We start from the raw sequence: 24028 nt of genomic DNA on the forward strand, positions 1-24028 counted from the left end.
ATAATAACATTTTGAGATAAGTAATTGTTTTAGAATTCTTATGAAGGTAGAGTCTAGTTCTTCGTTTCTAAGTGCGTCTGGTAATTTATTGAAAATTTTTATTGCCAAGACATATGTGCTTTTTGAGTGCATTTTCAATGTTGATGAGGGCAGCATAAGCATGTTTCTGTGTCTGACTGAGTGAGCTCTTGATAAAACCTCTTCTCGTTTCTTAAACATACCAATATTTTTTCTAATGAACTTACATATTTCCAGGATATAAATTCCTGGTAGAGTCAGTAAATTATGTTTTTGGAAATGTGGCTTACATGTATCCGGTACATTGATGTTTGCTAGTATGCGAACGAGTTTTTTTTGGAGTATAAAGAGATCTGGTGCGTCCGTACTATTTCCCCACAAGATAATGCCATAGCTTAGCCATGCATAGGCATATGCGTAATATGTTACAAGCGAGGTTTGTAAATCCGTGGTTCTCTTTATTTCTCCAAGTGCATATACAAAACATGACATTTTCCCTCTAATTTTGTTTATGTGCGCTTTCCAGTTTAAGTGCGTATCTAAAATTATACCTAGCAACGGAAATTCCTGTACTAGCTCTATCTGTATGTTATTATAATGGAAGTCAATTTCTAAAGGTTGTTTTTGGTGCGGTTGAAATGTCATAATTTTAGTTTTACTGAAGTTAATCTCTAATTGGTGATCGTCCATCCAGTTCGTAATATTATCTAGTGTATGTTTAATTTGTTCATTTATGTTCGTAGTTGTGTTACATGTTAATAATAGAGATATGTCGTCTGCAAATAGAGTGCATGGGTGTTCATGATTTTAGGCAGGTCGTTTATATAAATAATAAAAACTTTTTACAAAAAAAAGAAAACCGACTTCAAAAAGGATGAAATAAAATATTATCCTTTTTAAGTCTATGCGTTACCAACTGATATGTTTGAAGTCGGTGCCAAGCCAACTTATGAAGCATACCTACCATGATTTTGGTACGATTCAATAAGTATGTACGTTGGATTGCCTTACACGACGACAATGAACGTACTTTTTGTAGGTACAGTCAACGTTAAAAGTATGTTTACACTTTTCGTCTTATTACAAAGGAGTAAGGTGCAAAAGTGTAAACATATCTTTGACGTCGACTGTACCTGAACACACGATCAAACCTTCTTGGCACAGTCCGTACCATGTTTGTCGGCACGCAAGCGTGGGATTGGGACTGAGTTATTTCCCGTCCCTTATTCAGAGGACTACATTTCAAAATATAAAACAATTCAAAGAATTTACCTTGTTGCCAAATTTCACCTAAATCGGTTCAGTTGTTTAGCCATGAAAAGGCGACAAAGAGGCAGACAGAATTACTTACACATTTATAATAGTTATTAGTACAGTTCTAATGGGATTTATAGTCATAAAGCTGATTATTTTGGACGGGTATTGTTACTACTTGGCTTGGCACCGACTTCAAACATATCAGTTGGTAACGCATAGACTTAAAAAGGATAATATTTTATTTCATCCTTTTTGAAGTCGGTTTTCTTTTTTTTGTAAAAAGTTTTTATTTTTCCATTTTTAGTTTTAATGCATTGTTAAGAGCGCGACGCATGAATGAAAAACAACATCATGATTAACATTAAATGCGTGTACCTACTTTAATAAATATGTAATCAGGAATTTTCTCGAGTCCGTCTGGGAAATTATAATTCCTGTCACTACACTAAATCCATCCTCCGCCCCGCCACTGACCCAATCCCTCAACCCCCCGATAACTCTACCTCACAGCGCATCAACCCCTGATCCATCAACCCCTCGACCCTGAACCAGCAGCCCTTCAACCGCCATTCCCCGACCCCTTTAACTCCTAACCCTAACCCCCGATCAGTAGCCTTACCAGCTTACCAAGAGTTTGACATTGATTTATTCGCTAGCGTGTGTGTAACTTACTTTCTTTGCATCTCGCTCGTACTGGCATATTAATGCGAGCGAGATGCATAAAAAGTAAGTTACGAAGACGTTAGCGTCGCTAACTTAGCGAATATGTCAATGTCAAACTCGTACTGCACTTGACTTGCACTACATCAAATTGGCGGTTTTCGGAAGCAAATGCTCGAGTTGCTTTAGAAAACACCGAAATCACTTTACACGTGCCTTTAAAAACTGAGGAGTTCCCTCAATTCCTCATGGATTCCATCATCAGACCAGAACCAAAAATAATACGGAAACACCTTGGAGGTAACTCCTTCCAAACAAAAAAGAATTACTCAAATCGGATCACAGGTGCCGGAGTAATCGCTGAACATACTATATTTCAAAAAATCATCATCATTATCATCAAAACAATCATCATCATCAGGTCTACTTCATCAAAGTGGTGGTTTTCGGGAGAAAATGCTCGAGTTGCTTAAGAAAACACCCAAATCACCATGCATGTGCCTTTAAAAATTGAGGAGTTCCCTCAATTCCTCATGGATTCCATCATCAGAACAGAACCAAATTAAAATGGGACCAACTCGGAGGTAGCTCCTTTCAAACAAAAAAAGAATTACTCAAATCGGACCACGGATGTCGGAGTAATCGGTGAACGTACATAGAAAAAAAAAAATAGCCACAACCGAATACAGAACCTCCTCCTTCTATGAAATGGAAGTCGGTTAATAAACAGGAGACATCCGATTACGCTTCCTTGTGGAATAGATGCGTTAATAATTTTTTTGGTTGATCTAATGTTGCAGATTTCGCTACTGTAAGGATCGATGTATTCTATTTCATTCAACGTATTGCTCTCTATTTTCTAGGTAGGACTTAAACCATTTATGGGCTTCTCCGCGTATTCCAATGCTATATAACTTGTCAAGTAATATTTTATAATTGATTTTATCGTACGCCTTCGTCATGTCCAGTAAGATACCGATTGCGTGTTTTTTTGAATTTATTGCGTCTAAAGCTTCTTGAACAAATTTGTAAACGGCTAAAGTTGTAGATTTGTTTTTTCGAAATCCGTTTTGACTTTCGTCGAAAATTTTATATTTTTCACAAAAATTGTACACTCGGTCACACATTGCTTTTTCAAACAGTTTTGATGCAGTAGGAAGGAGAGCTATGGGTCGGTAGTTGCTTGGATCTGTTTTTGAGTTTTTTTTATGTATAGGTTTTACATAAAGTGCCCATGTCGAATACTAGTGCAGCGTCGAGCACTAGTACTTCTACCTTATTACATACTTTTTAAAATAGAATAGCTCAAAACTTAAATTAATTTTTACCCTTAATTATATCAAATTAATTAGTAGAATCTTACTTAAACCCAGAATCTCAAATACAGACGAGTAAAAAATCGTCCCGTTAGAGAATGGGTTCAGTTAATAACATAGGTACTACTTAAGTGAAATGATCTGTATTTCGGAAACATACTGTTCAAAAAGACAAGCAATTAGGCGAGGGTTGCGATATATCACGCCGGACAGGTAGCGACATGTTGTCGTGATGGCACTCTAATGACTACGGTTAGCTGTAAGTACTTAATTTTATGCTAATTTGCCATTTGATAGATTTACAGGTACTTTAACTTTGAAAAGTCATCAAAATCATGAAGTACCTACCTACATAGCTACTTCATTCGTTAGTATTAATTTTGTAGAAACGTCTGAAAACTATGCCATTAAGCTTAGAAATAAATAAAAAGTGGAAAATTCACTGTCTCAGGACTCTCAGAATAGAATAGAATTTCTTTATTTGCCAGAACACGTATGGTACAAGATGACAACAGAAAAGGTTTTACATGTAAGTATCAGTATTCAGTCAAAGACACGACGACAGACAGGCGAGGCTCGAACCCGCGACACTGGATGACTAGTCCATGTTCCGAAAAAATATATAAATAAATATACCTATATACAAAAGAAATATATATAGTTATATACTTATGTATATGTAGGTACATATGATACCTATAGGTATGTATTTAAAATTATGAGCGCATCACAATAAAATTGCCAATTCAATAAATTGTTGAAAAATAAAGAGGACAACTGCTCCGGGATGAAATTTATCCTTTCAACACCATTATATTTTACCTCATAGTCTAATAAAACCTGGTCTTCTCTTCCCAGAGTGACACAAGCCTACGTCACAATAACATGGCCGCTATATATAGCGCTATCGCATATTATCATATAGCGCTGTCGCATGATGACGTAGGCTTGTGTCAGTCAGGTGACCTAGAAAAGACGGGAAGAGAGCGCTGTCGCATGATGACGTAGGCTTGTGTCAGTCAGGTGACCTAGGATAGACGGGAAGAGAGTACCAGGCGGAGTATATTATTATACCATGATTTTACCTGCAATTTTGTTCCTTATACCGGAACACAAGCATCGTTCCTTAGCGGCAGGATTAGCATCTAAGACGGTTGTAGCGATATGGGCAATGTGTGCAGGGATTAACAAAATGAATAAGTATTTTACATGCAAACCCGTAATGTTTGCTTTTATAACTAAGCTAAGCTAAGTTAGCACTTAAGTATCTAGGTAATATTGTATCAAGCTGATCATAAACTCTTTGCACCCCACTCTTTATTTAAGCTTCACCTTTCTGCCAAAAAATACAAATGAATAACATTATAATATCACATTAGAACTACATTTTTTTAGTATGTATATATTTATTAATTTCTCTTAATATTTGCATTCCAATACCAAAATAAAATAATACTTAAAATAGTTTTACTTAATATACCAAGATTATAAATCACCTGATGGTCGCATTTTTAGGGTTCCGTAGCCAAATGGCAAAAAACGGAACTGTCTGTCTGTCTGTCTGTCCGTCCGTAAGTCACAGGCATCTAGTAAGTAGTTTTTTTATATACGTCATAAATCGTAAACCGCATTTTTATTATGTTACTCGCTGCTACGGAACCCTTCATGGGCGAGTCCGACTCGCACTTAGCCGCAATTTTTTTTCAAAAAACGAAACCAAGCTGGCAAGGCAGTAGTACCTGTGCATACAGATTGTAATCCCACATTGTTAGAGCACTCTCCAAGCAAGGTTGTAATAGAATATTGTAGCCATAAATCGTTACCTTACTGTGCCCATAATTTACGGACCAACGCAATTCTAACGTGGCCGATTACGTCAGATATTCTGATTTGCACTATAAAGTTTGTGTTTTTGCATTTTGCTTGGCCTGCATCTATGAATGTAGTCTCTTATCTTCAAAGGAGTGCAAAAACTTTCTGGTATTCGCAAAAAATATAAAGCCATTTGTTTTTCCTAATCACACTGTCGAAAGGGGGCAACGCTGAGAAGTGATCCGGCGTGCTTACGGTGCGTTTACAGACTGTGTTATATCATTATATATTTACAATAGTTATATATGACGACCGGTCTGGCCTAGTCGGTAGTGACCCTGCCTACGAAGGCGATGGTCCCGGGTTCGAATCCTGGTAAGGGCATTTATTTGTATGATGATACAGATATTTGTTTTTGAGTCATGGTTGTTTTCTATGTATTTAAGTATTTATATATTATATATATCGTTGTCTGAGTACCTACCCACAACACAAGCTTTCTTGAGCTTACCGTGGGGCTTAGTCAATTTGTGTAAAAAATGTCCTATAATATATTCTGGGAGACTGAGCTCTGCTCGGAAAACATGTAAAAACTCAAAAGCGCGTTTTCGATGCGACCTAGCTAGATCGATTTATCACCCCGGAATACCCCATATAGCAAATTTTATCGAAATCGTTAGAGCCTTTCCGAGATACCCGAAATATACATATATAAATAAACAAGAATTGCTCGTTTAAAGGTATTAGATAGATGGATAGTTTCCGATGTGGTGTTTGCCAATCGCCACATTTGCTGCTAAAAGGTTTCCACACACTTCGTTGTTGTCGTATCCCAAGGCTCTGTTAAGGTGACAGTCAATTTCCAACGACAGCTGCAATACTGTTCATTTTACTATGGAAATTGACAATGACAGCGACGCGTTCAGTACCGGTAGTGCAGAGCTGCGGTTAGAAATGGAATGTTACCATTACTCTAATAATCCAAAAGTGATAGAAACGGAGATACGAAAGTTTCAAATTTCGAAGTTTGTAGCTGGTTGATTTGACGCCGACGGCGTATTGCTGTGCTATGCAAGCAACTCACAAACGGCTCGATTCGGGAAATGAATTAGAGACCCACTAGATATGAAATAGTAAAGATATGTGACGTTCCACTGCAAAAGTTACCTTATGGCGGCTGGCGCCGCGATTCGGGAAATTAATTAGAGATTCACTAGTATGAAATAGTGAAGATATGTGACGTTCCACGAAAAAGGTACCTTATGGCGGCCGGCGCTTACGTCGCATGGCGCCGCAATAATATTGGAGCGGCATTAATAATAGCGTAAGCACCAATCGCCATAAGGTACCTTTTCCTTGGGACGTCACATATCTTTACTATATCGTATCTAGTTAATTTCTAATTCATTTCCCGAATCGCGCCGGGAGCCAACTACGGCCAACTAAAGGTCAGTATGCATGCTATGCATGTCATCTAGCTACATTAATATTAGTACCTATTACCCTATTTGAAGCTTATAAGGTAAATTATCGTCTAAATCAAGCCACAATTAAGTACTATACCTAGTAATCTTAGAGCCACTAGTTATTGGTTAAGTAATGAGTTAGGTACCTATCAATATTATTTTTACCTATAAATGTAAGATATACAGATATAGTCATTTTTTTGCTATACATGAGTAGATAGCTACTCATGTATAGCAAAAAAAATTGGCCATGGTTTTTTTTTCTACTGCTCAAGTAAAAATTTGAAATTTACGAAAAATTGGCATAGAGCTGAAAAAAAAGTGCGCAAAATTAAAAATGTCTATGCCTGGGAAGATAACAAATGAGTCAACCTATCTGCCGTTTTAATTTGGCAAACGATGTATCAAACATCCTGTATAATGTATATCACAATTGCTGTAAAATATGACTGCAATACCGTTTAATACATTTATTAGCTGCAAAATGATAAAGGTTCGCTAACGCGGTCTGTGAGGGATTGTTGCAATTTTTCTTTCAGAGAAAAGGGACGACCTATTATAAGGATGAATTATTATAATTTGTAATGCTTTGTGCTACCGACGGCGCCTGAACTGTCGTGCTCGGTTTTGATATGATAATACCAGCCAAAGACTTTTTCAGTTGTGAGAATTATACACGATTTAATTTTAATACAAATCACTGTATAAACTGGATGTTACTGTGCATCCTGACTACGCCGGTACCAGATAAAGGACCTACATAGGCTCCTCCGCTCGTACTTCGTAGGTACCTACCTAAATAAATCGTCCTGGAGGCCGATTTTTGAATTTCGACTACTCGATTTCGTGTATTTCGTTAAATGTCTCCAATACGAGGCACTTAAATTTTACTAATAGAATTGAAATCGACTGGTTAATATCACTAAATTCCAAATTTCGATCGCTCGTATTTCAAAAATTAGCATTTCGCCGTTTTCCACCGACTTTCGAGTGACGAAATCGAGCGATCGAAATTCAAAAATCGGCACCCTCTTTTGAACTTATTAACAATTTAGTGTTTGAAAATACATAGAAAAAAATGTTTCGTATCTTAAATACCTTGTATGTAATACTTATAAAATCAATAGGTAGGTACTTACCTCCTTTAATTCAGTGTATGTTTCTAACACTAAACAAAACAATACCATTATTCATATTTTATGAGTAAACAGCCAACATAGTAGATTTAGAACTGACCCTCCTGATGATATCCAGTTAGCTGGGACAATGGTGATGTAAAATTTAATTGAATAATTACTCCTGTAAACAAAAGCTTAATATGCGATTATTCTCCGGCACAGTTAATGAAAACAGATGAGCGCACGCCGGTTTCATCGCGGATATCTTTTGTTTTACAGAAACAGGCTAAAAAATCAACGCTTCGATTAATGTTATTTAGCAATTTGCGCCACGAGGATAATATAAATTTCTACCTACAAATAGGATTAGGAGCTTTATTAATGTTCATTATAAATGTATAACCCATGCGATCAATGTTGTTCACTAAAGAACTGATCTTACTACTGATCCCACCATTTTTGGAGATCTCGCTCACACTTCATGGTGTGCGTGGGATGCACTGCGAGTCTCGTCAAAGTCAAGTGGTATCATAAATCATAGCCATAACATAAGAAATTAAATTGTAATTTGAAACTTAAAGTTGACCTTCTGGTTTATTCAAAAACACACAGACAGCTGAAACACGAAGATTGTACCTCAGTATATAAGTATAGTAGGCGAGATAGTAATAGAGTAGTAAATAGAGAGTTCCTTCCTACCTACGAGTAAGTATACATATATATCATACAGGTCTATCTATCTTTTTGCAAAAGTCAAGATAAATATGTGCTTGTACTTGTGTATTCGCATTCAATGATTGGTTATACTGGAGTCAGTTATGTAACGCTGCCATACATGACCCAAAAAAATTTTATTAAGCTATGAGCTTCATCACATCTGATATTTGAGTAATTCTAAGCATTTCTAGCGTGAAGTGGGGGGGAGGGTGGGGTACAAAGACGGCCGCCACCCGTCATCTTTAAAAAAAATCTACTCTGATCCTGGTGGGTACTAGGGCAAGTTTGGTATCATTTTCGTATAAACCAAAGACGTAGAATTCATTGCTGATATTTGTTTTTTCAATTTCATAGTAATTTTACAAGAAAAACGTAAAAAGGTGAAAAATTTGGTTGGAGATTTTTGCTACGCGGAGCCGAAACTACAAAAGATAGAAAGTTGAAATTTGCACACTAGATTACATTTATAAAGTGTACAAGAGATAAGAAGCGATTTTGAGAAATTCAACCCCTAAGGGGGTTAAAAAGGGGATGAAAGTTTGTATGGGGTTCAAGTTTTATTTTAAGCTAGGAATTTGAAACTTCGTAAAACGATATATTATTAAAATACAAGAAAACTAATTTCAGCGTTTTTGAAAATTCATCCCCTAAGGTGGTGAAAAAGGAGTTGAAAGTTTGTATGGATATCAAAAAAATTTTCGAACGCGGGACTTGAATCTTTGTATTTGGGGATATTATTAAAAGACAGGAAAAGTAATTTCAGCGTTTTGTAAAATTCATCCCCTAACAGGGTTAAAAAGGGGTTGAAAGTTTGAATCCATTACAAATCCGAGTAGACACACATTTCTTATTGGCTCCCAGGCTTGAAATGCTTAGAATTACTCAAGGAACATATGTGATGAAGCTCATAGCTTAATAAAAAAATTTTGGGTCAACTTTATAACTGCTTCCGCTATTAAATCACTACACCTTATAAAACAAAGTCCCACGCCGCGTCTCTTAGACCGGGAGATAGTGACACATTTTACTGGGTCATTTGTACCAGTATGGCGGTTCGTCAGGGGTCTAAGTACGTAATGAATGAAATAAAAATGATGGTCATAGCGCTGGTACCGGCGGCCCAATCGCGTGGGCGTTAGTCGAACGTGTCGGATAAAATACGAGTGTCGAACGATTTGTTCCACAAAAATCCTCGTATTTTTCGATAGTCCATAAAAAAGAAGTAGACGGTAGCGTAAAGCCATACTTCTCCGGTGTGACTTACAGCCCGCCATACTGAGGCGAACACATTAATTAAAAAAAAAACAATTCAATCATTTGTGCCAAGCTAATTTTTGCACAGGTGATCATCGTCGAGCAGCCATTCATGGACATCACCATGCCATACTTTTTGGATGGCAAAGGAGTTAATTTTTTTTTATTGCTAAACGATTTGTACCATCTTGTAATTTTTTTTCAAGACTTTCTGTGTGATCATAAATGGAAATCTCATAATGCCATACCTGTAGGAGGTGGCAAATGTGTACAATATTTTTTTTTTATTTGAAGTATGGTGCCCCTTTTTCCCCCTATTAGAAGTATGGCAAATATAATAATGGTCACATTGCATCATATAATTTCCAAAAATCCAAATGCCATACTGGTACAAATCATCAAAAATTGTTTTTTGTTTTGTCTTGGCTTAAGTTTCACAGTCGTCCGCCCCGTAGTTATAATCTGAAATATTTTTTTAGGTATAATTGTATCCAAACAAACAGAATATGATGATGCCATGCTGTAAAAAATTATTTTACGTATACATAGTCGTATTTTTGAAACGTGTCGATTAAATAAGTTTTTCAAGTATGGCAGCACTTTTTCCCCCTACTATAAGTATGGCAATTATAATAACGGTCACATTTTATCAAATACTTTCCAAAAATTTAAATGCAATACTGGTACAAATCGTTTAGCAAAAAAAAAATTAACTCCCTTGCGGCGGTATAGCGGCCATTTGGAACCGTCCGAAGAGTATGGCATGGTGATGTCCATGAATGGCTGCTCGACGATGATCACCTGTGCAAAAATTAGCTTGGCACAAATGGTTTAATTGCTTTTTTTTTAATTAATGTGTTCGCCTCAGTATGGCGGGCTGTAAGTCACACCGGAGAAGTATGGCATTACGCTACCGCCTACTTCTTTTTTATGGACTATCGGAAAATACGAGGATTTTTGTGGAACAAATCGTTCAACACTCGTATTTTATCCGACACGTTCGACTAACGCCCACGCGATTGGGCCGCCGGTACCAGCGCTATGACCATCATTTTTCTTTCCTTCATTACGTGCTTAGACCCCTGACGAACCGCCATACTGGTACAAATGACCCAGTAAAATGTGTCACGTGTCACTATCTCCCGGTCTATCTGTTTGTGTGTATGTATGCTCGCGATAAACTTGAAAACTATAGAACGGATTTTCATGCGTTTTTCACCTATCAATCGAGTGATTTTTTAGGAAGGTTTAGGTGTATAATTTGTCAAGATTTTGTGTAACTCGTGCGAAGCCGGGGTGGGTCCCTAGTAAATTTATATAAGTAGCTTTGAAAACATAATACTTGCACGAGTAGGTACAAAGTCAAGTCATAATAAGATCTCACGCCTGGGAACTTCCAGTAGGAAGGTAAGTATGCCGGAACACAGCGAGGAAGGAAGCATTACCAGTTCGCTTCTGCCAAACAGAATTTCGTACGTGAACGGAATGGTGCCAACATCCAGAGGATAATATGATAGCGTAGGTACCTACTTGTTTTACAGCGTATGTATAGTTCCCAAAGAAATTTTCAGTACGGTTAGATGTTGAACATTCTTTAATAGAAAAAGGCATACAGGTTTTTTTTTCGAGCTAATTTAGCCCAGCTTTTTTAGAGGCAAGTAAAGGTAAATAATTACTATGATATCATAGAGATCGTGACTCGCATTACTACGCGGTATGATCCCAAGTGTTTTTAAAGTGTGACATACATTAATATACATTTCAAACATACCACACAGGATACTAGAGTGACACCTCTTATGTGAGTAAAACATGGAACCCGTTCTTTGGTTTTAGGTTATAATTGTATGTAAGTGAGTGTCTTTGTACACACTATTTGAAATAAACTGTAAAAACAAGTTATTTAGGATAAAAAAACTTTTAAAATTAAATAAGAGTTGCCTTAGATTGGTTACTTTACAGTACATCTGGTGCTCCATTACGACACCCTGTGCTATAATAAGCACATTACGTGACTACGTCGAAAGTTTATAGGGCCATATGTACTGTAAAACTTGTAAGATACACGTGCGAGTAGGTAATACGCAACTCGTGTCGATTTCCTAATTTTGGCACTTGTAGGTATCGTAAATAACTATTATCACTTTAAAAACGTATCTTTGTATTGGGCATGATTATCGATAGTAAATAGAGATAAAACATACTTACAAAGACAAAATAACAATCTGTTCCCAGATTATCTGTGGTAAGACATCATTTAAGACGTGAGATAATACGGTAGGTACGGTTATACCTACCTAAGTATACATTACGTTCCAGAGTATGAATATACCAAATTTGCGACTAACACGATATACTAATACCTACGCAAAGCTGTTCAAGGTTATAAATGAACTAGTTATACAACATAAATCATAAGTAGGTATCTTACCAGTTGGTATATGAAGTAAACACGCAGCAAATGATATATTTTTTATTGTTTTGAAGTAAACTTGTTGTTTTGAAAGGAAAAACTCAACCTCGTGTCATATTACGCTGGCAGAGGACTGCCAAACATGGAAATCGCTCCACCGACAAGACTTACTCTTAAATATATTGTGATGAAGTTGTTGTACCTAAAACAAACTGGTTTGGAAACTATATTAATCAATATTAACTTTAAGTAATACCTACTTAAATAGTTATTTATTATTAATTTCATTTTTTTAGCAAAATTAGTAGGTAGGTATTTATAAGTATGTACATCTATCTATAACTTAAAAATACACCTATTTACTCACTTTAACGTACCTACATTTTACACCCTTCAAATAAACGTAACAAATTATTAAAGCCAGTCTGCAATGCTCTGTAATTAAATTTTTCCTCGTGTACTGTGACGGGTCAGTAGCATGTCAAAATAAATATTTAACAATGTAGGTACCTATTCCCAGAACGGACAGCGTTAACTTTTACCTAATAAACCGTAAAACAACTTTCAAAACTTCGTAGTACGTGACAGACTGGCAGTTTTGTTTTACACAACTTATAGTTTTGATGAAAAGAAAACAATGTTACCTATAAGTATTTTTTTATTCCTCCTCACTTTTAACTCGCTTTGCGCCACAGACCGTAGGTATCATTGCTTAATTAAAATTATGTAAATTCTTTGTATTCGTAAATGAATCCGTAGTTCCAATTATAGCCTGAGCAGGAAAATAAAATTAGACACACTATTCTGAAATGACTAAGCTCAGCTCGCTTTCCAATCTCCTCACTCAACAGTCATAAATATTTGAGTCAATCACAGGGGAATCCAAACAGCTATTGTTACACCAAGTCTTATCTGACACCTCCAGCCCTTCTGAGCGTGTTAAAATGGATAGCCAATAGATTTATATCGATTTTTCTTTGCCGATTGAATTCGTCTAAACTTTTTTATTGGTGTTCGTTCTATGATTTGCATTTAAAACTTGAATCTCATAATTCTGTAAATAAATGATCCATGAATTAAAGCTTGGTTACTAAATATAAATGGAAATAGATTAAATATGAAGGTTCCAAATAATGTAAATAAATAATCACAAGGGCTTGCGCCGACTGTTTTTCTTTAAACATAAAGATAATTCTAACTAATCTAAACTCAATGTAATTGCGTTGTTTCATCACAACTTTCTTAAGCCCCTTCATTCTTCATCAACAAATGAGATCAGTTATGTAGATACCATCTAGCGGTCGAAAAATATATTAGTAAATTAATCTCTTAAATAAAGGAACATGACAAGATAAGTAAAAGCCTCATCATCATCATCATCTCAGCCTATATACGTCCCACTGCTGGGCACAGGCCTCCTCTCGAGCGCGAGAGGGCTTGGGCTATAGTCCCCACGCTAGCCCAATGCGGATTGGGGACTTCACATACACCTTTGAATTTCTTCGCAGATGTATGCAGGTTTCCTCACGATGTTTTCCTTCACCGAAAAGCGACTGGTAAATATCAAATGATATTTCGTACATAAGTTCCGAAAAACTCATTGGTACGAGCCGGGGTTTGAACCCGCGACCTCCGGATTGCAAGTCGCACGCTCTTACCGCTAGGCCACCAGCGCTCTTAGCAGCAAAAGCCTATAAAAAAAAACCAATCTATACAGTGATAATTAATCCTTTGGGCTTAAATGATTAGCCCTAAATCAACCTTTTTCTTTATGTTGATATCTATAGCTTAATATAAATTTCTCAAAAGACTGACATTAATGAGAACGTTTCAATTAGGCTGCTAGATAAGTGGGACCATGTTGTTGCCAAGTCCCACATACTCGTATCGAGGTATAACCGTTTGCCAAATCGTTCACTACAATCGCAAATTGGTACTAACCTACACGGTACGCAATATCATGTTGCAAGGCGTCACATGGTGTCAATGAGAAAAATTCCAATAAGGTGAAACGTTGGCTCTGTAGAATAAAATTTATTTTGGTCTGTTAACAAAATGCGATTTATGATTTATGGTTAAATAAAATTGAAGAATTGATTTTATACAATTACGTATGTACCTTATTGATGACATTCCTTTAAATTTAAATATTTGTATCACGGTTCAATCCGTTCATACATCATATTAGACCCAATAATCGTTCATAAAATACCTTTACATTACAGTAGTTTAGAAACTTATTTGCATTTGTTACAATGCCTCAATGGCCTATTTTATTTAGATTTAAGCTACTTATTAATTCCGTTTCGTAGTACCACTGGATATAAATAATATCTTGTATTTAAATAACTGATTTAAAAAATTCGCATTTAATATAAATGTAATAATGAGAACTGAAATGATTTTATGTCTCGTCTTCATCGCCTTTTTCGTCTTCATCCCCTTCAATACCTGGAAAAAAATACATAGTCACGTGACAAAATTAAAGGTATTAAAGGTATTTATTATTTGGGTAAGGTATTTCTATTTCGATGCAATGAACGTCGAAATTTTCACCGTACACCAAGTTTCTTATACATATTTCTAAAAGTCGAGCAATTCTTATCAATATCGATACAAATTATAAAGCAGGCCACTGACGAGCCTTCCAAATGGATGCCGTTACAATGGATTCATCCAAATGGATGGCATCCTAATATTAAACATTGTACGTTTTTGACATTCACGGACCGATTTTGGATTGCAGCCACGCTATTTGGACTTTTGGAAGGCTTAAAACATAGTCCCCCGTCGCGTCTGTCTGTATGATCGCGATAAACTCGAAAACTGAACGGATTTTTATGCGGTTTTCACCTATAAGTATATTGAGTGATCTGTGGCAATAAAGCATTTTCATTTCATTCTTGAGAAAGTTTTGTGTATAACTTGTTAAGGTTTTGTGTAATTTGGTTGAACTATCCGCGCGAAGCCGGGGTGTAAGTAGTGTAGTAAATAAAGGTAGTGGACCCCGCAGTAATTCCTCAGCCAGAAAAAGCTTTACAGTATGATAAAGTATCAATAAATAAAAAGTATTGTATACATTTCCAAAGAATAATAATAATAGTATTTAAGTAAATACCTAAAGCCTTAAATCGTTAATATCTTTTTACGGAAAATTGCTCCGTTTAAACTTTCTTCTCCGGACATGTTCATGTAACGTATTGCAACAATATATGAAATATCAAAAAAAAAAATCCCCGCAGAAATACCAATATTAACAAAATATAATTTTTTGGCGTGGCTTGGACCGGAAAATTGCTCAGTCTAATTTTTTCACTGGAATGCCATTTTATTGCCGATTTATACATACAAACTGAAAATCTAAAAAATTTACCATGTAGGTAACTATACTTTTTTTCAGAAATTGCCTTTTTACTCGCTGTGGAAAATGTCGCTATCCATTTTATTTATTGAATTAAGTTCACAGTTTTCTTTCCATTCAACTATAAAAACATCCAAAAAAATAACGAGCGTATTCAAAACTAAACATATCGGGAGCAGTGTATAGGGAGCGGGGTGTACAAGGGATGACAGTTCTTTTGGATATTTTGGATTTAAGTATATACGTGACTACTTAGTATATATTTAAAAAGAAATCAGGCTGAGAAATTTTCCACTCTCAGTTTTTTATAGTTCTAAAATACATAAACTTGGGTATGCATTTTTTTTTGGATTTTCTTACCCACTACGCCAAATTATATTCTAAGATCATATAAGAAGGAAAAAATGGCAGAGCAATTTTCCGATGAAAATGAGCGCCAAAAAAGGAATTATCGTAAAAAAAATATTCTCATATTTGACAAAAGTTTTAGATTTTTTTCTAGTATCACATACTGATACAAATAACTTATTTGGTAAAATAATTTTGGACGGAGGAATTACTCGGTTCAATATATAAACAGATTTGTATTTTTACGTATAAATACCTAACTTAGGAGTGGTTTTTTTTTTGGATATTTATATGTTAGTTTCGGCTCATACTATACAATAACCAAGCAAAATTTCATCGACTGAGAAATTAATGCATGGGTCTCCATACAACAACTTGCTTCGTTTACTACACTAGTGGGTCGCTAGCGTCATTCTATGGCTAATTAGTAATTAGGTAACTAAGTTTTCATCATCTCCGTAGATCATCGTGTTGTTGGTATAGGACTTGTGACGTAAGTGATAGTTTTGTACTAAACTTTAGTGCCACTAGTACGATATCCTATTGTTAAAGAATTTAAAATTGGTAAATAGGTACTCCAATATTCTTTTCTGTAACTTAGTGTTACATAGGTACAGAAAACTTTACCCGGCGGTGGTCTTGGTGGACCTGGTGGGCCTTGTGGTCCTTGTGGTCCTTCTTTGCCGGATAGTCCAAGTGGGCCCGGTGGGCCCGGTGGGCCGGGTGGGCCAGGTGGGCCAGGAGGGCACGTACAGGGTTTGCATTCGCCAGGACTACCCTAAAAACCATATTAATAGAAGGACAGTATGAATACACGGTTTTAAATCAAATATTTTTTGTTCTTTCACAACACACATTTTACTAGGGACCTATTTGAAGTAAAGGGCGATGGTATATTTTAACAAAAAAAATACATTTATTTCAGAGGAGTGAAAAATACCCATATAAACTTTTGACGATACTTTGTTATTATTAGGCAATATTTATATATAATACTTAATTATTTACAATACCATTAATGGATGTTAGAATAGGGCCCGGCGTCAGCTTTTTGGCGTAATTTAGATATAAAGTTCGACTTTAGTCCATTTTTGGAACACAATTATATCTTAGGTAATCCTCTTTATTAGCTAGTCACAACTTTCAGCTCTCCAATTATTTTTATGCACTCAACTACTTAAAGACCCGAAAACATATCAATAGGCCGACATTGGGGAAGGTTATTATATGAAAGGACATTAATTAATGCAGGATAACCTACACAATGACTGGTTTTTTAATGTACAGTAATTGGCATCAGTTTTCGTAAAAAGGCACCGCTGCCTGAATATAAGGTTAAGGAGGCTAATCGTTGAAAGGACACAACATTAGTATAGTTTACCCTATTTTACTTAAAACTTACATCTGAGCCCCTTTCTCCTCGGTCCCCTTTAGTTCCTGATACGCCCTGTAATAGAATTGCAAACATGAATTTACACAACATACGCGGTCCCAGTACATGTCATCTTGAAACTTAAGTCATTGTCAATTATAGAGGTAACAGCAGGGTATCATCTATTGGGCATTAGCATGTCGAGCTACTTACAAATGAGTAGGTACATAATTTTATAGTCAAAATTATTTTAAACGGGTACAAACTTATATCGTAGTCGAAGGATCAGTCGACACTTCGATCCGTAAAGAAGATTCTTAACAGAACCAAGCGTGTCTTACTCCGCGATTTCGTCGCTTTGCTACAGGTAGCTAAAAGTACATCCCCCCCCAATTTTGGGGTTTGCCATAAGCCGCGCGTGGCGCTGTCGCCACCTAGCGGCCAATATCTGTGCTGATCGTGACAGACGCGTTTTGTTAGAGAGTGAGTCTTCTGCACTTAGTACTATTATTTATTCTGTGACAGAACAAGAAAATTACGTAAGTAAGGTTCTTCCTACCCCAAAATAATTTTAAAAGTTAAACGCTAAATATAATGATGATACCTAACGAGTCTTTAAAGCAATAATTTATACTTTTATTGTAATAGACACAAATGGCAGGTAAATTAAAAACAACACCGAAAACTCACTTGTAGACCCTTCTCTCCTCTTTCGCCTTTTATTCCCTGTGTTCCCTGTAAAATACAAAGAATAATAATTAATTACTTACCTATTTAAATGTTGCTAATGTATGGTATGGTTTGCAATGTTTGTATAGAACAATGGTTTAAGCGTTTCAGCATTATGTATAACAAACACTCTTACAACATTTAGTAACAAATAAGTACGTAATTCATGTAGTCAAAAACAAGCCAAATCTAATAAGCCACTATTTCTTATTCAAAACTTTAAAAGTTTAATTTGAAAACTTACATTTTCACCTTTAAGGCCTTGTACACCCGGTTCTCCTGTTTTTCCTGGTAGGCCCTGTTAATTAAATCATGAATAATGATTAATATGTTAATTAAATATTATCTTTCATTTTCTCCCTACACTATACATAAGCGGTTTTCCATCAGAGAAGGGTCATTTGTGCATATGGAGCACAAGGATCATTTAGGCATGGAATGCCAGATACAAATATATTTAGTTCTGATCTCGATTTAGTTTAACCAATGTTAGTTAAGTTTACGTGCTGACGCGATCGCTTGGACAGGTCTCCACGGAAGACCAGCGTCAAGATACCTGAAAGGTAACTTGTCATCAAGCTGAGGGGAGACCTATTCAGTGACGTTTATGTTTTATACTTATAAAAGTTTTGTATTAGTTTTAAGCAATACTGTAAGCGTAAATAAATTTATTTTCTTCTTCTTCTTCTTCTTCTTCAAATATAAAAAATGGATAAACTATTACCTACGGTTGTATTCTTGTTTTAGAGACATTTTCAATTTAACTAAGATTTTAGAAAACTTACATCTTTGCCCGAATCTCCTTTTTGGCCTCGTTCCCCGGGGTTTCCAATGTGACCCTGACAAATTGTGGGATTTTGTAACAAATTATGTTTTTTATCATAAAGTGAAATATTATAAGATGATTAAATTAATAAAAATATTTGATTCAAACGCTTTCCTTATACATTTATTATGTAATATAAGAGAGTAGAGACTGCACGATCCCACAGTCAAACCGTGTAAACTGTTTTGTGGGACATTGTATCTGTATAAGCTGTATACTTTTATGTTAATAAATAAATAAATAAAAAATATTTCCATCAACTAACATTAACTGTAAACAAAGCGTGTCTTACGTAATAAATAATTATTGAATTGAATTTAGATTTTTCAAGTAGGTATTTGCATTAATAATATAATTTCTTACTTCAGACCCTTTTTCTCCCTTAGCTCCTTCCAAGCCTGGAGGGCCCTGTAAAACACAAATGAATAGACGCAGAATTGAATATTATAGGTATGCAGTATGCACCTACGTCCTACATTCTCAGTATATTTCATAACTCATTACCATTTTTGCGATACAATTCAAATGTTTATACAATTGTGCTAACACTGTAACAAATCGAATTATAAATTATCAGGATAATATATACTTTACTATGTGTTATGTTAAAAAATAGAACATTTAGGATTTATCTGTTTTTAAATATATTTAAATTATTATGAATAAATTACTCTTAAGTAACTACCTCTCAGACATCTTAAAAATATAACTATATATTAGATTAAATAATATATTTCAAAAAAAACATGTGAATACTGATGTAAAACTTACCAGTAAACCTGGATCACCCCTCCCCCCTTTCAATCCTGGTAAACCCTGTAAGAAATAGACGAAACATAAAGTACTAAATAATTTATTAACCTTCGACGTTTCGAGCGAAAAGTTACACTGGTGGTCCCCGACAAAGACTGGCTAAAGTAGTCGTCAACATCTACAAGCTGTGGGAGTTTTGGTCCAATATAATTCTCAACGAGTCATTAACTCTTTTGAGACTTCTTATAATATAGGTTATGTTTTGTGTTCAAATCTACCTCATCAAATTAAAATAAACATAAGTAAAGCTCATTAATACCTAAAGATTGAAAAATAAATAGTATTTGCAATATTTACAATATTTAGGACCGGTTACGGTTGCATCAAACCGTCTGTCACTGTTAATTTTCACAGTTCTCCGCTGAGTGATGTTGATCAGTCTGTCAAATGTTGTTGGTGCGAATGGCCCTTACAATAAAAAGTTAGTTAAGAGTATTTTTATTTTATTAGTAACTAAACACATGCTTAGTTTTCAAACTGGTCTTGTTTTGAATATTAAATACAAATTAAGCTTTAATGAAGTAGATTACGATAAAATAAAATTAGTAACTCACATCATTGCCTCTGTCACCTTTTTTCCCTTCTTCCCCTTTCTCTCCCTTTGGGCCCTGTTGTCGAAATAAAGAACCGAAAATAATAATTACGGCTACCTTTTGTGCAACTGGATACCATATGATTTGAATGACACATTCATAAAATTTTCACATAATACTTAACAAATGTAATCATACCATGTCTCCTTTGACACCATCCTTTCCCGGTTTCCCTTGTTGTCCTTGAAGGCCCTGTTATAAAAATTAAAAGGGTAGATTTCATTTAAAAAAAGTTACACATTTCAAATTTACAAAAATACAAATTGATAGACTTTGGCTTCCTCATAATTTTAAATTTCAATGTCTTTAAAATGAGTATGATATGTATAGTACATATATACATATGTATATATTATGTATAGCATTGGGTCCTTGAAGGAATAGGTACCCCGACTATAATTAAATTATTAATGATGTTTTTGAAGAAAGTATAGGTTAACACACACTTACCGGAAATCGAATTCTTGATACAGGTATAGAGTTATTTTGTTATGTCTGACCATTCTGTGAGGGCTGAATATGTGGGTCATACTGCATAACTTTTAACTCATACATTTCGGCGAAATAATGTATTAGGTCAATGTTCTCCATGGAGCAGCAGATTTTTTCGTGATTTTGGGATACCTCCATAGTAAAAGTTGAACAGTATGACCTATACATTCACCCCTTAGAGTATGGTTAGGCATACGTATCAAAATCATCCTGTACTAATACAAAAATACTAACCTGTAAACCTCTGTCTCCCATGTCTCCTTTTATTCCGGGTAGACCCTAAAATAATTAAGCAGGTAAATCATAGTTAAAAGACCTCCATTCATAATTACATACAGGCGTAGATATTCTAATTTTAATTATTGATCTTCAACCAATACATATAATTATGTAGGTAGGTACCCATTACCCAATTACTGTATTACCGACTAAAATTTAAAAAAAATATTGAGGGCACTTCCTACGTAATTGTCATATTTTTGACGTAAAATGCTTATATGTATATGACAACAATTTAGTATGAGATTTTTTCAGTTCCATTTCATTTTATGTCGCACTATATGCTTACAGTTTTGCCTTCTATGCCATTATTTCCCTTTTCCCCCTTTTGTCCAGATTTGCCCTGAAACAATTTGGATTTGTACAGTCAGCAGCAGAAGTTGCTAAGCGGGTGAAGTGTTCAAAATTAAATTGACACGCTCTTATTCTCTTAACAATAAAGTTGCGTCAAAATAATTTTGAACACCTGGTCCGCTTAGCAACTTCTGCTGCTGACTGTACTATTTTGTTGATAAAATTACTTATTGTTAATAGTAAGGAAGGTAAAAACTACCTACTTTACACCTAAATAAATCTAAATGATTATACTTAGCATGTTTAAATGTTCAGAAAAGAAGTTATTTTTGCTGTAATTAAAAACTATCATGATAAGTAGTAAACTTACGAGAAGGTATTTTCCAGACAGATATTATGCGCATGCAATTGAGATAGCAACAAACGAGTCATTATCACCAGCGCGGGAACGCTGCCTGCGTGTTGGGCACCCTCCCGAAGGCACCAAATTTTGATAGGTATTTTTAATTTTTAGTTTTAGTTATTTTAATTGTAGTTAGTTTTTTAGTAATTTATGTAATTTAATATTTTGTCAGTGCAATAAAGTCATTGTACTAAAATCAATGTGAAAAGCGTCTTCAGGTGCAAGCTGTGATAGGAAAAAAAGGTTGTAAACATACCGAAAACTTACCATTACATCGTGCACTGTATGGCTTTTGCTTGAGTTTGGAACCTGTAAAAAGAAGTTTATACTTGTCGCGTCGAATGATGATATGACCCCAATGACAGTTTATTTTTAAATGGAGTACCTCTCAGGTAAAATGTTAATTTTTTTTTTTCCGAAGTTTTGCACATTTATTTATTTAGAAATGTAATATTTTAGTAATAAAATTTAGATAGAAACACATATAGTTCACTTCATAAACTATCATAGGGGTTCGAATTATTAAGGGAATGGACCTATCTACGATAACAAGTATCGTATAAAAATAGTTCAAAGACGTTGTCCCGCGTGTTCATCTACGCTTGAGATAGGATAACGTTTATTATAGAAAATACATAAAATCTTGAAGGAACCACTAGATCACTTTTCTCAATAATTTCATCAGATTTATTAGTTAAATAATAATAAAGACTTACTGTAGATTTTAATGTGCATTGTCCTGTGAAAATTTCAAAATGTTATTAAAATTGTATTTTTCATAATATCATGTTAAATAATTGAAGATACATACTTATTTTTGCTTCGCATTGTCCACCTTGTACCACCTAAAAACAGAATTATATTTTACTAGGTACTAACAGGTACTAACGATTTAAATATATTTAAGAAGCGGAAAGACGTGGCACTTTTAAACCGAAGGTCGCGGGTTCAAGCTTTGGCCAGTACGTCCCGTGCCAATTAGTTTCTTGGATTAAATGTACGAACTACGAAATACCGTGTCCGTGATCATCGATACTTTCATCTGTCCAAGAGTATAAAAAATATTCATTTACATATTTATTTATACGTACCTCATCATTTCTTAAAGTTGAAGCAACTGAAAAAAGAGAAGAGCTTCTTTAATACTTAATGGATACTTGGGTTTATTATTATCTAGAAGGTCAGTAACCTTTTTTGAATGGTTCTAAATCTGTAAGTAGCAACTTTATATATTTTCCATATCATAGTGTTATATATTTTCATTTTCTATGCTCTTCTATGCTCGTGTCAAGTCGTGTCTCTTCTCTCGCGTTTTTCTGTTTTATTGTTGAAATGAGCACTAAATTTAGTTACCCATTTATGAAACTTATCATAACTACTAGAAAAACCGGGCAAGTGCGAGTCGGACTCGCGCACGAAGGGTTCCATACCATAATGAAAAAAAACAAAAACAAAAAAAAGCAAAAAAAAAACGGTCACCCATCCAAGTACTGACCCCTCCCGACGTTGCTTAACTTTGGTCAAAAATCACGTTTGTTGTATGGGAGCCCCATTTAAATCTTTATTTTATTCTGTTTTTACTATTTGTTGTTATAGCGGCAACAGAAATACATCATCTGTGAAAATTTCAACTGTCTAGCTATCACGGTTCGTGAGATACAGCCTGGTGACAGACGGACGGACGGACGGACGGACAGCGAAGTCGGTCCCGTTTTGGAGTGGAGACCCCGGCTAGGCAGAAGAAGTGTAGGCAGATCACCCGCCCGTTGGTCCGATGACATAAAGGAGACTGTACGACCAGTCTGGAGACTAACAACCGCTCAAAATGGAGAGAGAATGGAATGGAGGCGTCATGCCCAATGGTGGGTGAAATATAAACAAAACCTTTTGACGTAGGTAATTGATTAACTAACATGCAAAAATAAAACTTAATTAAGTATATTTAACTAAGATTAAGTTACATTATAACTACTTACCTTCACATTTTGTAAAATTTAAAAAACACATTAATGCTATAAAATAAATGATAGCTCTACCGAACTTAATAACTAACCGCATTGTTGCTAATTTTAAACTGAGCACGAATATAGGGTAAAATAAGTAGTAACGTACATTTGAATCACTTTTTCCTTGTAGCAAACTTATCATTTGCCTTTATTAATTAGTGGTGTTGTGAACGTAATCATTTAATACTAGATTATGATGTAATATTTTTAACAGAGTGGAAGTTACAAAGCATAATAGTTAGAAGCGTTATGTATATATGTATTTTGCTCTTTGGGAGAACTAATTAAAATGTTTTACGAAAAATCAGCGTCATCTGTGGACGACAGCACAAAATGCCTGCAACCTAAGTTATCCAAACGCTACAAACGGCATTTGTGAAAAGCGCCATCTTGTGGTAAATCATGAAATAACGTCATAAGTCGGAAATGGAGGGTAACTTAGTGGGTAAATATAGCTTTAGCTAGTACATTATCCGTTCAA

At 35.2% G+C, this 24028-nt stretch overlaps 1 protein-coding gene across 1 annotated transcript; it reads right to left on the reverse strand.

Moving 5' to 3' along the window:
- Positions 1-14083: 14083 nt before the first annotated feature.
- Positions 14084-23598, reverse strand: LOC134679628 (collagen alpha-1(X) chain-like). Its single transcript, XM_063538579.1, has 17 exons — positions 23518-23598; positions 22633-22658; positions 22353-22386; positions 22258-22280; positions 21809-21850; positions 21134-21187; positions 20800-20844; positions 20212-20265; positions 20035-20088; positions 19439-19483; positions 19031-19075; positions 18627-18680; positions 18086-18139; positions 17803-17847; positions 17143-17187; positions 16368-16518; positions 14084-14482 (listed from the first exon to the last, which is right to left on the reverse strand). The coding sequence occupies exons 1-17, from the start codon at positions 23546-23548 to the stop codon at positions 14436-14438; spliced, it is 849 nt and encodes a 282-aa protein (XP_063394649.1). The 5' UTR covers positions 23549-23598; the 3' UTR covers positions 14084-14435.
- Between the last annotated feature and the right edge of the window lie 430 nt (positions 23599-24028).

The sequence above is a fragment of the Cydia fagiglandana genome, chromosome 2, assembly GCF_963556715.1.
Source record: "Cydia fagiglandana chromosome 2, ilCydFagi1.1, whole genome shotgun sequence".
NCBI lineage: Eukaryota > Metazoa > Arthropoda > Insecta > Lepidoptera > Tortricidae > Cydia > Cydia fagiglandana.